At 36.4% G+C, this 14,462-nt stretch overlaps 2 protein-coding genes across 2 annotated transcripts in view; both read left to right on the top strand.

Annotated features, from left to right (window-relative positions):
• Nucleotides 1-14,462, top strand: part of LOC145786275 (uncharacterized) — a 107,283-nt gene that overhangs the window by 5,065 nt on the left and 87,756 nt on the right. The window lies entirely within an intron of this gene.
• The window catches only part of LOC145786810 (uncharacterized), a 77,015-nt gene that overhangs the window by 799 nt on the left and 61,754 nt on the right, over nucleotides 1-14,462 (top strand). Inside the window, exons 3-12 of the mRNA XM_082598551.1 lie at nucleotides 598-747; nucleotides 1,103-1,273; nucleotides 1,649-1,752; nucleotides 2,300-2,393; nucleotides 2,585-2,646; nucleotides 2,972-3,133; nucleotides 3,434-3,547; nucleotides 4,263-4,417; nucleotides 4,942-5,097; nucleotides 5,445-5,659. Coding sequence (XP_082454677.1) covers nucleotides 598-747; nucleotides 1,103-1,273; nucleotides 1,649-1,752; nucleotides 2,300-2,393; nucleotides 2,585-2,646; nucleotides 2,972-3,133; nucleotides 3,434-3,547; nucleotides 4,263-4,417; nucleotides 4,942-5,097; nucleotides 5,445-5,659 — 1,383 coding nt within the window. The remainder of the gene's footprint in view (nucleotides 1-597; nucleotides 748-1,102; nucleotides 1,274-1,648; nucleotides 1,753-2,299; nucleotides 2,394-2,584; nucleotides 2,647-2,971; nucleotides 3,134-3,433; nucleotides 3,548-4,262; nucleotides 4,418-4,941; nucleotides 5,098-5,444; nucleotides 5,660-14,462) is intronic.

Below are 14,462 nucleotides of genomic sequence, written 5' to 3'. Positions count from 1 at the left end.
ATAAGAAACTTAAAAATTCAATATACCAACGACAGAAAAAAGTGGAAGAATCACTGCAGACAACTGGTCGACCCTAACGTTTTGGCTTCCTTGAAGCATAATGGAGTAAGAGAAAGAGAAAAAAAGAGAGAAAGATACCGAGCCTTGCTACAAAAAAGTAGTTGAACTAACCCAACAATGGTATATTGTTCCGTCAAGCGTGATCCTTCTTCTTCCAATAACAAGACACATTTTATATCATGCATCTATGTAGTAAATAAACTATAGGTGTTGATATTTGAACATAACCAGGCAGTTAGTTGATGTGCAACCAACTATGAAATCATTGGAATCTGTTTCACTGAGCATGGTAAACTTTTGGTTACTATGGTCAATTGGTCATGTTCTTTGCTCATATGTTGTGACAATATCTCCTAAAATTTTCAATCGACATTTGCTGTAACACTGTAAGCCATAGCTGCTTACCCTTGCATAACTTCTATAAAAGCGAATGGAAATTCACTACACGCAACAGGAAGTTGTGATTCCGCGAGTAGTTAGGTATAGTCATTTTAGTGTGAAGACTGTTTAATAAAGACTTTTTACGTTTATTTACAGTTGCTACTTCCTGATTGCGCAATATGAGGATACAGACGCAATTTTAGTGAAACCGCCACCACCCACACAAGCATTCCTAGATAGCTTGCGATCCTTAGTTCCATCTGTCACTTCAAACGGGATACCCCATCTGGCCTTAGCAGTAAAACAGTGAGAAAACTGACGTTTGAATACAAGGACTTTACGTAAAGCATAGTAGCCTATAGCCTACTTCCGCAAACACAGAAACCACTGATTTATGCTTTTGCATACTACAACTAGCCTATGGTATCTTAAAACAAGACAAAATTTTAGTTGTAAAGCTCATTGTACAGATTTTTAGACATATTACAGTTTTTTGCAAAATATAAACTTTAAAAGGCATGCTTAGAAAGCTTGTCCTCTATCAGTGAGATTGAACAAGTTTATACAAAGCGTAGATCAATGGATGCATAATTTAGATTCTTAATTTAATCTCATCTAGTTTAGCAGTGAAGCTTTTCAGCTTTATCTTGGACAATTGCAGTGAAAAAGAAGCTCAACCAAACGAGTTTGTTCTTGGGAACGGACAAAATACAAGCTGTGACGTAACTGGGGAATCCAATAGAGCGTCGTCACCGCGGAAAGGAAGCGCGACAAAGAGTGAATCAGTCTACCAAGCGTGGAACTATCCTCTTGTTCCCAACAAAGTTTACAGGTAATATGCTGTTTGCTCAATTCGGTTTTCTATTCATCTCTTCAACACTATTTTGCTTTGCTTGGCGTTTTGAAACTAAGAGTAGGCCCAGGCTATATGTTTTTCTCATTCCAAGATATCAACATCCTGACTCTACTGAGAGGCTGCTAGAGAGTATTACTTCATATTAGTAGAATTGCAATAGATTGAGTTTCGCTTTTAGCAGAATAATCGTTGCTTACTTCACAATGTAGATATTAACGACCGGTTTTCATTGTGATAATAGCGAATTGCGCTGGCTTTTGAATTCGTTATTACCGCAAAAGGTAGTGCAACTCGCTATTACCTAATTAAGCAAATTATGCATATTTTAATATTCCTACAAACTTTTGTTAGATTCTACATCATCTCTTCTTCGCTCCAAGCTGATGGAACGATTACTTTTGATTCTGGTAACACAACAACGTTTACCACACACAAAACTACTGAAAATACAGCAGGTCAGCTACCCCTTATATAATTTGTTAAGACAACGCGAGTAACAAGTCACCTAAGGCTACTTACCTTTTCAGTCATACAACCTGCATCTTTCTGCTTTGGTCTTCGTATTAATCAGAAGAACGTTGTAACTACTGCTAGAAATGATGATGCCTTGACATTGTAATGAGCCTTGACATTAACCATAAAGACTAACAACAAATCATATGCAAATTGGTAGTCGACTGCCAATATATACACGTGGAAACACATTCATGTTGGTGAATATAGCAAGTACCAGTCGCCAAATGTCTGCAGTTCATGCATTTAGAGTATGAAAAATAAATCAATTTGGGTAGAGAGGTAACTCTTTTAAACCATAAACAGACATAACTCAGCAACAACACTACATTTAACATTATATATAATGTTAAATGTAGCTACATATAATGTTAAATGTAGTGTTGTTGCTGAGTTATGTCTGTTTATGGAAAAATAAATCGTGCATGATAAATTTCTGTACACTAAAGATGCTGATCTGTCCATAATTCATCGTTTCGTCATTGGCAGGTCTCTCAGCAACCGAGGTCAACATCATTTGGATTGTGGTGACATGTATTGTAGTGGTGGGAGCTATTGCAGGAATAAGTGTATTGGTGAAGCGGTGAGTCGCAGCTGTCCATCGGAGTTTTCTTTGTAGTTCTGTGAGATGAAAAAGCAATGCTTTTGAATTAAAAGACATCACTGAGTACCGGAGAATGCCAAACGTTGGATATTCAAAGAAAATAAAAGATCTATAAGACAGACGGCTACTTTTAATTCAAATGATTTTCATATTTCATTTGTATATTTCAGGAGGCACATTGCTGATAAACCTGATGGTACCTTGAAGTTTACGGTCAACGCTTCGCAGCAAGGTAAATGAAAACACAGAATAGGATATTTAAAACTACACTTAAACAGGGGAGTAACCAGCACAAAGTTTCGAAAAAAGTACCTTAAAATTGTGCATTCTGAGAGTACTGTTAACCTAAATCAATAACTTTGTCAAATGATGCTGTAACAAAGATTTAAATTTTCTTCAAAATATTTCTGGGGGAGGCAATTGCTCCCCTTTGCCTCTCCTTTAACTACGCCCCTGCACTTGGTCTACAATGCTATATCACAACGCGTTGTCTCCATTCCACATACCGTACATGTTACTTACGATTGACGCAACTTGACATGTGGTCTTTGGAGCAGATCGATCGTTGATATCTGAAGACTCACAACCAACAAAGATTCCTTTTAAAAATATCGAAATATTGGAAAAGTTGGGGGAAGGAGAATTCAGTGAAGTTTGGAAAGTCAGGATTTCACATAAACCCTTTCAGTCATTGGATGGCGCTGCTAAAATAATTAAAGGTAAGAAACAAGACCACAGACCAAGTCATAGCTTTATTCTTGTCGTTACGACATAATCGAACAAATGCTTGTGTCAACTAATTGCTAACGATATGACATTTTCGTATTAATTATGTCAGACCACTATTTAGTATTGATGTATATGCTGGCTGATCTTCTTCTTCTTCATCATCGTGTGTCACACGGCCGTAGCCCAGAGCATCACGCAAGCTCTTGCTCTATCGTCGAACTGATGATGATGATGAGTTGATGCTGGCTGATCTTAACACATCGATAACTTAAAAAGTAATGTTATTCCAGGATTTGCACTTTCAGTAAAGCAACGAGAAGAATTCCGAACAGAATTAAAGCTGATGCATCTTGTTGGACAGAACCCGTTCGTGGTTCAACTGTACGGCATCAGCGAACATCAAGGTAGGAAAGCCAAATCGAATTTCAACAGACCATCATTTATAAAAGTAAAAATGAATTGAACCTGTTAACCTAGTATTTAATTTTAAAGTCTGGTACGTTTTTTTAATGTAAAGTAAACTATCTCACAATTTTGCAAGTAATGACCGCATATCATCGCCTGCAACACTTTGTAATAGTTTAGTTTATTTTGTGTAGGCTTCAATTGAACGTATAAACTATAAAAAACATACTATGCTTATAAGTTATTTGAGTGCTTTGCATCTTTTCAACATGAATTGATGTCGAATTCATGGTAGATTGCAGAAAAAAATGTAACAAATTATCGTGCTTGTGCGACGCTATGGAAAGACACATTTTTAAGTCTTCAATGGGTTCAAATATCCCTTTTTTTAAATCGCAGCCAACCCTTCCGTGAAAGAATACTCTTCCAGTTATTAACTAGTTTTTTTTTTCTTTCAGTTTGAAGTTTTATTTTTACAATTGCATAACTTTGAGAGAAAGGTAATTTTGCAACATCACAATCAGATATTGACAACAAATTAATTGGGTTGAATAATAATATTGAAACAAACTACACAAAACAAACATTTTTTAACATTAAAAAAGTTTTTCTTCACAATCAATATACAAAACTCTGTAGCAAATGTCAACCACAACATTTTCAAAATAAAGCAAACAAACACTTTGTTACTGTTGTTCAAACATATTGTTGCAGATAAACTGATAGCAATTACTGAATTGGTGGAAAATGGAGACCTACATAAGTTCCTAGTGAACAATCGTCCATCCAATGGAAGCAACAATGGCTATGAGATTCCTGTGCCGCTGGGAACGACAACAATGTTGAGGTTTTCAATCGACATAGCCACGGTATTGGTGAAGGGATGAACGTTGTGTTAATGAGAATGAAATCTAAACTGATTAGAACTTTTGGTAAAAGACACTCATTGCAACTTTTATAATTGCAGACTGTCTGAATGACAATTGCAACTATTCCAATTATTCTAACTTACTATCTCGTTTCGGCGTGAAGCTTGTCTTGAAGTTCACGTTTTGACGCTTTTCCCTTTTCTAAACTTCAGTTATGTTTGCAATGTATCGTATTCGCTGTGACAGAAATAAATGCAAACAAACTGGAAACAAAACAACATAAAGCCAACAACACAAGTTACAGACGCAATGTGTTGTGTCATAATGCAAGGGATGAAGTTCAGTCCATGGGAGAAGTTAAAGAAATCCTCTCAAGATCACAACTCACCAATCCAATAAAGACAAATCACATTAAATATAATCTATGCTGAATCAACATAACAACTTTCAAATAGCGTTGTGATACAAAAAATCCAAATCGTTAAGATGTTTTTACTAAAGTACAATACATTCTTGTGTCTCAGGGAATGGAGTTTATCTCTAGTATGAAGTTGGTGCACCGAGATTTGGCCTGCAGGAATGTCCTACTGACAGGCAAGCTTCGATGCAAGATATCTGACTTTGGTCTTTCTCGTGAAGTCACTGAGTCAGAAGGAACTTATGTCAAGCTCAACCTCGTGGTAAATAAGTTAGTTATTGACCAAGATAAATTCACTGTTGAACTGAATTAGCCAACTTAGTTTGATTTTGGTAGCTTTCTTAAAGAAATAGTGATCCAGTAGGTGGAGGTATAAAACCTGCAGAAGATGCATAAAAAAAATTATAAGTTATTTACAAATAAAAGAACTTTTCACAGACCATATCATTACCCTATTAATTTTTAACATTAAATCACGTAAATTCTATCTGCAAGTTGTTCATGAGTTGGTTATGTAATTCAAAAAAACTACTTACTTTTCATAACCTCGTGCTCAGATGGGAACTGCTCTCTAAACCAAAACTTTGAAAAACTTTTTGACTTTTAAAGGGAGCAAAACTTCCATCCCGCTGGATGTCGCCAGAGGCATACTTTGATCAAATCTACACGAGCTCCAGTGACGTATGGTCGTTTGGGGTCGTAATGTGGGAAATTGTAGCGTTCGGGTTTACTCCTTACAAGAGACTGAGTGGGCGCGAGCTGCAATACAAAGTACTCAATGAAAACTACAGATTACAACAACCAAGTTACTGCCCAGATGAATTGTAAGTTTGCATGGTTGAATAGCCCGCCATTTTCATACAAGCTCAATTATTTTTGATAAACTTGGATGTTGAGACGATAACGCAGTCTTCGCTATTCAGTTATGGCGTCATAAATCGGGGTCTGAATATTCCATTACATATAGACATTTTATACCTTTAGAAATGTGTTGTTTACATGATAGTCTGTGAGGTATGTTGCGTTATTTTCATTTTTACAGCTATGAAGTCATGGGACGGTGTTGGAATCTTGACCGTTTCCACCGACCAAATTTTTCGGATTTGAGGAAAAAATTAAAAGATCTAAGTACTCGCATAACAGTAAGTCGCAGATGGTATTGTGTGAAGCAGCTAATAATAAGTTTCATTTTGCTATCTGCGCCTTTAACATAATTTTTGTTATCACTTTCTATAGAATTCCAACCCAGCTTACGCAAATCTACATAAAGAACGAAATATCTACGAAGACATTGATCTTGGAAACTTTGGATTTGCTCTTAGTTGAACTACCGACAGCGTTCTCACTAGTTTTCGTTCTGTTGTCTGTAAAGCGAAACATGCTCACACTTTTGTTTTGTCGTCCCTACATTTTCACAAAGCAAGTTGATATCATGCTAATTTGTCCATGTTTGGAAGGAAATTTGATTGATTGATTGATTGAATCTTTATCCTCGGACTGGGAAAGCTTCTTGCAGAGCTTAATCCTGGCAGTTTTGCATACTTGTAGAGGCTTTGAATCACTGACGCAGGCCTGGTCACCGAGATTGACAGAGGGAAGTTTCCGCTTGTTGAAGTCTTGTTGCCAGGGAATTATTCCATCCATTAGATGCCGCTGAATGGAGAGCAGTCCTTAACGTGCGTTGCTCAAGCGCACACCCCGAGAGTCGAACCAGCGCGGCTTGATCTTGAAGCTTCTTCGTTCCAGAAGCACGCGCTAACCAACTGAGCTATCGGGGCGAATTTCTGCCTCTTACTTGTTGCTTCTAGTACCTCGATGAGTCAACTCGTGAGCTGTTAACTTGTTTTATTGAGCGCTTTAACAATGAATCTTTACCCGAAATTGTTCTCGAGTTCTATGCATCGACAGCAGATCATCCACAATTTTCCGATTAAGCAAATCAGCCGATTAAGCAAATCACAGCCGATTAAGCAAATCTGCTGATTCAGCAAATCTGCTCCTTAAACGGCCTGATTGGGCACAAACTTTTTTCTTTACGCACTAACGTAGTCTGATGATAAGAATCTTCGATCAGTGATCCACAGATTAATTTTACGCAAATTGCTTCTCGATTAACTAGTCCGATGATTTGCTTAATCGCCTACTTAAAAGATATGCCTTTGGTGTATTCAACAACGCTTTGCCATTTTTTCTGTTGTCATGACTGAGAATTTGTTCCAGCTGTATCGTTTCTGTTTATAGTGATTCTTGTCCTGGAAATGTTAGTGATAAGATAACAAAAATCAATATAGAGTGTTGCATAATTCTGTACAAGACAACAATTTTTTGTTTATCTATCTTATTCAGTGTTTCTATAAGTTTTTGAGGTCTCTGATGCCGAATTTGGTGCTAGTTTTTGTCTAGTGTCAATGGTTTGGAAGATATTTGCGAAAAACCTTTTTAGTTATATTTGAAAATTAGTCAAAATATTGCGCATTAATTGAGATTATAATTTTCTTTAAAGTGCTGTTCGATATCACACATCCTGCCTAAATCATTTATTATTCCTTTTCATACTTGCTAGATACTGCTAAAGAGCTATAAACTTGCAACGTGGAAAATTTTTGAACACGTGATTGGTCAAAATTTTGGCGGTTTATAAATTATAACTGGTCACATTTCTCGGAGAGTTGGGCTAGTGGCTAAGCCTTGGTTGTTTATTAGCTAGTCAGCCGTTGAAGGCAAGGACTTTAGTGACTGGTGAAGTTTGCAGTGTCAATTTGATAGTGTTAGCATGATTTTAGATGGTTAAATTTGCTAAGAAAAAGTAGAAAAGCAAATGAAGCGGCTCAGTGATCCAAGTTGCATGGTTTAAGCTACTTGCTGGCTTAGGTATCATGGTTTTCACTGCTGCCTACTGGTATTAGTGCCAAAGTAAAAATATTGCTGGACTTGACACAATACAAAAACCACAATTGGGACGTGTGTGGAGATTTTAAAATGATTGCTTTGTTGTTGGGTTTGCAAGGAGGCTATACCAAACATTTTTGCTTTCTTTGTTTGTGGAATAGCAGAGCAGATGAGCAGCACTACTTGAAAAAAGACTGGCCAGTACGCGAAGAACTCACCCACGGCTTCCAACAATGTCAAAAATGTACCCCTCATTGAAAGGAGTAAAGTATTACTTCCACCTTTACATATAAAACTTGGGCTTGCTAAACAGTTTGTAAAAGCATTGGGACCAGCAAGTTGTGCCTTTCAACACATTTGCTCTATGTTTCCAAACCTTTCTGAAGCTAAAGTAAAGGGTGGGATATTTTTTGGGCCCCAAATAAAGAAAATGTTGGCATCAAAAGAACTGGAGAAATCAATGACTGCTTTGGAAAAACGTGCTTGGCAAGTATTTCGAATGACAGTCGAAGGATTTCTTGGTAACTATAGAAGAGAAGACCACGTTATGATTGTTTCAAATTTGATTGAAAGCTACCAAAAGCTTGGATGCCGCATGTCCATAAAATTGCACTATTTGCATTCTCATTTGGACTTTTTCCGTGATAACTTGGGCCATGTAAGCGAGGAGCATGGTGAACGGTTTCATCAAAACATTTCAGTTATGGAAAAACGCTACCAAGAGAGGTGGGATGAAGTCATGATGGGAGATTACATTTGGAGTTTGGTACGGGAGTTTGACACTACATACAAACGAAAGACCCTTTCCAATGTGCATTTTTGATCAGGTGTCCATACTGTTTGTCTTACTATGTGTTTATTGTGTTTTTTTAGATGTGGTACGCAATTTTTACGCCATGTAAGAAATATTTGTAATGAATATAACTTGAAATCATGATTTCATAAAATTATAAGTTGTGACGGACCCATTGATATTACAAAAATTTTAACGGCATTTTTGAAATCAGCGACCCAAACAACATACGAAAACACTCTAAAATTATGAAAATTATAAAAAATTGTTGTCCAGTGACCTTTGTGCGACAATAGAACAGTTTCTTGACCTTTCCAGAAATGTAAGTTGCCTTAGAAAGCATTTGGAAGGCCACTGATTTTGATAATCTTCATTATGAAGCAAAGGCCTGCTCCAAATGTTTGTTCAGCTTTGAAAGAGAGCTCCTCTTGTTTTACCACAAACATATAACGCCAAGCCACGTCACATAACCGGACTCCACATTATTCATTTTTAAACACTCACAGAAAACTATAAGATTTTCATCGAATGCTTTCCACACATCATAGTGCCCTCATTTGTGCCATCATATAGTGCCTTCATCAGGACAGGAATAACAACGATAAGTTTAGCTATAGCTAACTGCTCTAGGCTGCTGCTGAGCTGATAAATGATGATGATAAGTGATAAGTGTTGATGAGCTAATAAATTTAGCTATATTCAATGAACAAAATACAAAAGTTAACTATTGAATTTATCTGAACTAGCACAGCAATTTTCAGATTTTTAAAATGCAAACAAAATCTACTATTAAAAAATTCTGTGTTACAGAAAAATGTTAAAAAGCCTTATCAGTGTTTGAAGCTGTTGTGAAGATTTTAGGAATAAAATTACATTTACTACTTGCAGTGTCTTAAGGTGATGTGTGGTTGTCAGATTGCAAAGAAATGGACAACTCAGTTCAGTTGTTAGGCTACACGATACACGTCAACTAAAATAAGTCGATGAACTTTGACTAACCACAACCCAAGACTTCTGGTCGATTGTATACCTATAGCCAGTACAAGATTAGCCATATTCTGCTTGAGGGTTTATTTTATGGTTTTTAAACAATTGCTCTATCTGTAAAAAACTGAGGAATCGTTGGTAAATTATTATTCTTTTGTTAATTTACATTGACCAATTCGTATAGGCCTACTAGTAAAATACTTGTTGGCAAAAGAAGCTATAGCCAGCAAAATCTGTCATTTTTACACTGATGCAACGTCTGCAGACGTTAAATCAATGCAAAACTGATGGTTTTTGCTGTCTGGAAACTCGTACAACTTTTTCGTCTTAAAATCATAAACCATGGATAATTCTCTAATCAAAAGTGAAAGCAACATACTTTTAATATAATAACATCATAAGTGCACACTGCACAGTGTTGCAGTAAAGCGCAAGTTTTGTGTTGACATGTAGTCTGCAGATAACGTAACAACTGCATGGCCTTCCAATCAATCTTCATCTTTGGCTGACTCAGAAAATACCAACTTGATTTAGCTTACTGCTTTACCAATCAGAGAAATAAGAAATATTATGAATACTATTGCACAAAACGAAATGGATTGAACCGAAAAACCATCTTGAGGCTACTGAAGGAAACTCATAGTCAGCGTCGTGTTACCGTCCCCTGTTCTCCTCGGCCGGGAGGCGAAATTTTTTTCCCATGAACTTTCTGTCTCATTTAACTTACATATTTCGGTAAGTGTAGCCATTATTGGTTACCGCGTGCAGTAAATTTATCTATCGGTTACTTCTCATAGAGTTTGTATTAAATACCGTGTGAATGCAAACATTATTTCGTTGGCATGTTCAGTGGTTTCATCTTGTGCCTAATGTTCATGAGAACAACTGTTCGACGCCCATCGAAGTCAATTTTTTTTCTTTAAATTAATTTTTGCGGTGCACAAAAGCTTTTTAAAAAAAGTAAGGTTAGGGTTAATGGGTTTGGATTAATTCTTAATCAATTTGGAAAATCTTACTTTTAGAGTGACCAGAATCAATTTCTTTTCTCAACTTTTTTAAACTTGGCTTGACTAAGTGTGTCTCCAGGCTTCTTTTTTTTCAAGTTTAATGCTTAGATTTGGACCTAGAGGGCGAAAATTGGCTGCTGACTTTGAGAACCGCGCAAAAAAAGTGAATCGGTAAAAGCAGTTAACGCGCGCGGTAACCAGTAATGGCTACACTTACAGAAATATGCAAATGAGACAGAAAGCTCGGAGGAAAAAATTTCGCGGCCGGGGAGGAGAGGCATGCCTGTTTAGGAGCCCACTCATTTTAGTCTGTTTATTATTTTTTGACAGCTTAAAAAAGAAGAGAGATGCTACAGAAGCTCAATATAATCAATGGCTTAAAAGCCTTAAATCATGCAAGGCCGTGTTTACTGCTTCCTGAACTCTAGGCTGGGTGGCCACATTCCTCTTGGAGCCTACAAATATTTAGTTTGTGCACCGTTTTGGGCTTGTAATATGTAATGTTTTCTTCTATTTTGCAATTGTTTTTTGATCGCTTTGTTCGCTCAACCACATTTAATTTACTAATTGGTGATATTGGGCATGTATAGTTTTAGAAGTGGATTAAGGTAGTAAGAAGTTTTTGTATCTGGCAAAAACTAACAACATAATGTAATATTTCGAAGTAAACACTGCTCATTCAAATAGCCTTAGTTAATTAACAATTAAATTGATAAATTTTAGTGTTGATGTAAGTAAGCTATCAAGAGAAATGTGCCGAAAAAACAGTGAGGACACTTCAGATAGGCTTTCGAAGTTCTGGCCAGTATGATTTTGCGAGAAATACTGCTTCCAGCATGTCAAGTAAAATCAGAAGACAAGAGAAGGGCTAGGTTTTGTGTCACTACCACTGAGAGATAATCTTACCCAACTAGATGGCACTCCTACGCTGTTTAGAAAGACTAAACTTCGTCTGACGTTTAGCTTTCGACCAACCTGACATGGGTGGCACTTCTGGGAGCAAATGTTCCTGCTTGTCCAGCTCTAGTCATTGAAGCACAGAGACTCTCACTCGAGTAGTTAAGATGGCAACCTAAAAGTAGTGGTAAGATAAAGGTAAGTCCCGTACTTGAATCCAAGCATCGAGAGATGAAAAGATAACTAGATAAGGTTCCAATTATACTTAGAGTAAAATGACCAGTTTCTTTTTCTCGATCGCTTTTCCTTCAGCAACTACGCCCACCCAATTTATGACACCCTGGGAAGAAGTGAGCGGTGTTTTTCAGTTGTTGGCCTATAATGTCGTCAACACAAAGAGGATTTGATTTTAATTGCTGTGCAACGCTGCATGGACTTTGTCAATACTAAACTTATAATTTTGTTTTATATTTATTGATGTGCGTAGTCTGAACAATTGTAACAGGTCTCGACATTTCAAAACTGAACTAAATTTGAAAGAGTCAGTCCAGCATAAAACGTAATTCCTCGTTAGTTTGGAAACTTGTTGGTTTGGTTTTGGTTCTTTATTTTCGGACTGACAAAGCCTTGATAAGTTATTCCTGGTAGTTTCGCATACTTGTACAGAGGCTCTTGACGCAGGGCCGGTTACCGAAATCGACAGAGTGAAGTTTTCCGATTGTTGAAGTTTTTTGTTGCCAGGGAATTATTCCATTCACTAGGTGCGGATGAATGGAGAGCAGTCCTGAATTGCGTTGCTCAAGCGCACACCCCGAGAGTCGAACCAGTGCCGCGTGGTCTTGACCCGGGCGCGTAACCACTGAGCTAACTGTTATTTTCTACAGCAGTAATATGTGCAAAATGACTTACTCTTGCTCATCCACACAGGAAAAAGCAAAGTATGTAGCTAATACTTATTTAGTGTTTTAATTTCAAGTTACAACCTAACTTGGGTTTAGTCGTGGGTTTTAGTTGCTGAAGGAAATATTTTGCCACAGATGATGCAGACGTTATGACGAATCTTATTGCTTAAGCTTCAGTTTTAACCATTTAATAGAACAATATGTCCAAATAAGGAAATTGCAGCAATTGTCTGACAAGATGCTTCCACAGTAATCTGCACACGTTATTTTCGCGTAGGATAAACATACCTGGATAGCTGTTTCACTTTCAAAAAAAAATCATAAGATAGTTTGCTGGCCAGTCATCGGCAGGTTATTCAGTTTTTGCCAGGTCAGCCTATCGTCTTCAATTAAATTTATGTATGCATTGTAAAAACAATAAACAAAAAACAATAACCTGAGTTTAGCTGTTTATAGTGTGATGCATGCTGTTATGCTTTGCGTTAACTTAAGTAAGACAAAGCAATAAAAGGCATAGCTTCACTTTTGAATGACTTGTAAATGAAGTTCATATGAAACGTTGTTTTCAAAATAACAAGCTGCGATCAACGTAGAACAGGTGTCATTACTGTAATATTTAAAAAAGAAAGATATAAGCAAATTTGTTTGCTATTTTTTCAAGGTTTGATTACTTAAACAAAAAGAAATACTTTAGTATTGTGTCAAGTTAGCATTGACATTACAAGTGTTTTAGGATTGTGTTTGTAATAAAAACAAATTCTTTTCTTGATTATACCCACATAACCATACACTATCCGCATCATGAATAAATCAGCTTTCGTTTTTTTTTTGTTTTTTTTTTATATATAAAACTATCTACCTTATAAAACAATATACAGTAGAGTAGATCAGGGCTTCCCAAACTTTTTTGCTCTCGACCCTTTTTAATTTCCTAAAAATTTTGGCGACCCCTTACGATTGAAATAATAAACAGTGCAAAATATACATTTGTGATATTTATTGAAAAGCTTAGATCAAACGAAAACCAAAAACAATTTACTGGCACTCAGTTTAGATTGTTTTTATATTTTATTTATTTCTGACCATCACAACGAAGCCTATGCGGGTAGCCTACTGGAAACAAAACAAAAAAGCAAACGCATTTATCCGGTGTGATGGGTGTACCCGTGGCTGAATGTTAGTTAAAGCTGAATCATTTCAGACTGTGGGTGTCAAATTCTGGCGAAGTGAGAACATTGCAGATAAATCATTTTGAAATTTTGGTTTCCAGATGTTCAATTTTTTGATGAACGCATCAATTTTTGATTTCAATGCAAAATATTGATGTTTTCTCATAGGAGGGACAAATTAAATTCGTTTAGTTTTTCAAGCAAATCTGGCATTTGACATAATTTCAAAAACTATACGGTAGATGTTATTGAGAAAATGGTGGACCAAGACTGAATTTCCTCACTTCACGATACAATAAAAGAGTTTTTAACTCCGATTCCATTTCACCTCATAAATGTTCGAAATTACGGGCAGCCTGTTGAGTGCGACTCTTAATAATGTTAATAACTGTCGCAGCATCTCGCACAGAAGTGTTAATATGCACCACCTTGTGCAAATTGGTATACTCTCTGCGACCCCTGAAGTTCGTTACGCGACCCCTTGCGGGGTCGCGACCCCCAGTTTGAGATGCCCTGGAGTAGATAATCCACATACAAATAAACATTATAAAACTCTGTGTCTATATTAGAGAGTTAGAGCTTGAATTTGTATAGCATTCATTCCAGACAATAATAATGTATTCGAAACATCGTATGCTACGAAATAAGGCAAATATGAGAAACAATTCGATTGCAATTACCAGTCTAAGTCAATGTTTGAATTGAAAAAAAAAAGGTTGAGTAAGCTATGATTGAGCATAATATTAAAATATGCCCACAATTATTTAAATTTGTTACTTGGATTTTTAATATTTAAATTTTTTAATATTTTTAATAATCACGATATCGAATAAAAGATTTTATCCCAAATACTTTTTCTTATGGTTAATTTCTGTTGTTAAAGTGAAAATTGTGTATTCTATTTAAGCATACGAAAATTGCAAATTAAAATGAAAATGATTGCGACAATAACATTGTGGACCTTTGTTGTACACTTGCAAGGT

The sequence above is a fragment of the Aplidium turbinatum genome, chromosome 17 (genome assembly GCF_918807975.1).
Source record: "Aplidium turbinatum chromosome 17, kaAplTurb1.1, whole genome shotgun sequence".
Taxonomy (NCBI): Eukaryota; Metazoa; Chordata; class Ascidiacea; order Aplousobranchia; family Polyclinidae; genus Aplidium; species Aplidium turbinatum.
The sequence above is the reverse complement of the archived record's forward strand: the minus strand, read 5'-3'. Positions and strand labels throughout refer to the sequence as shown.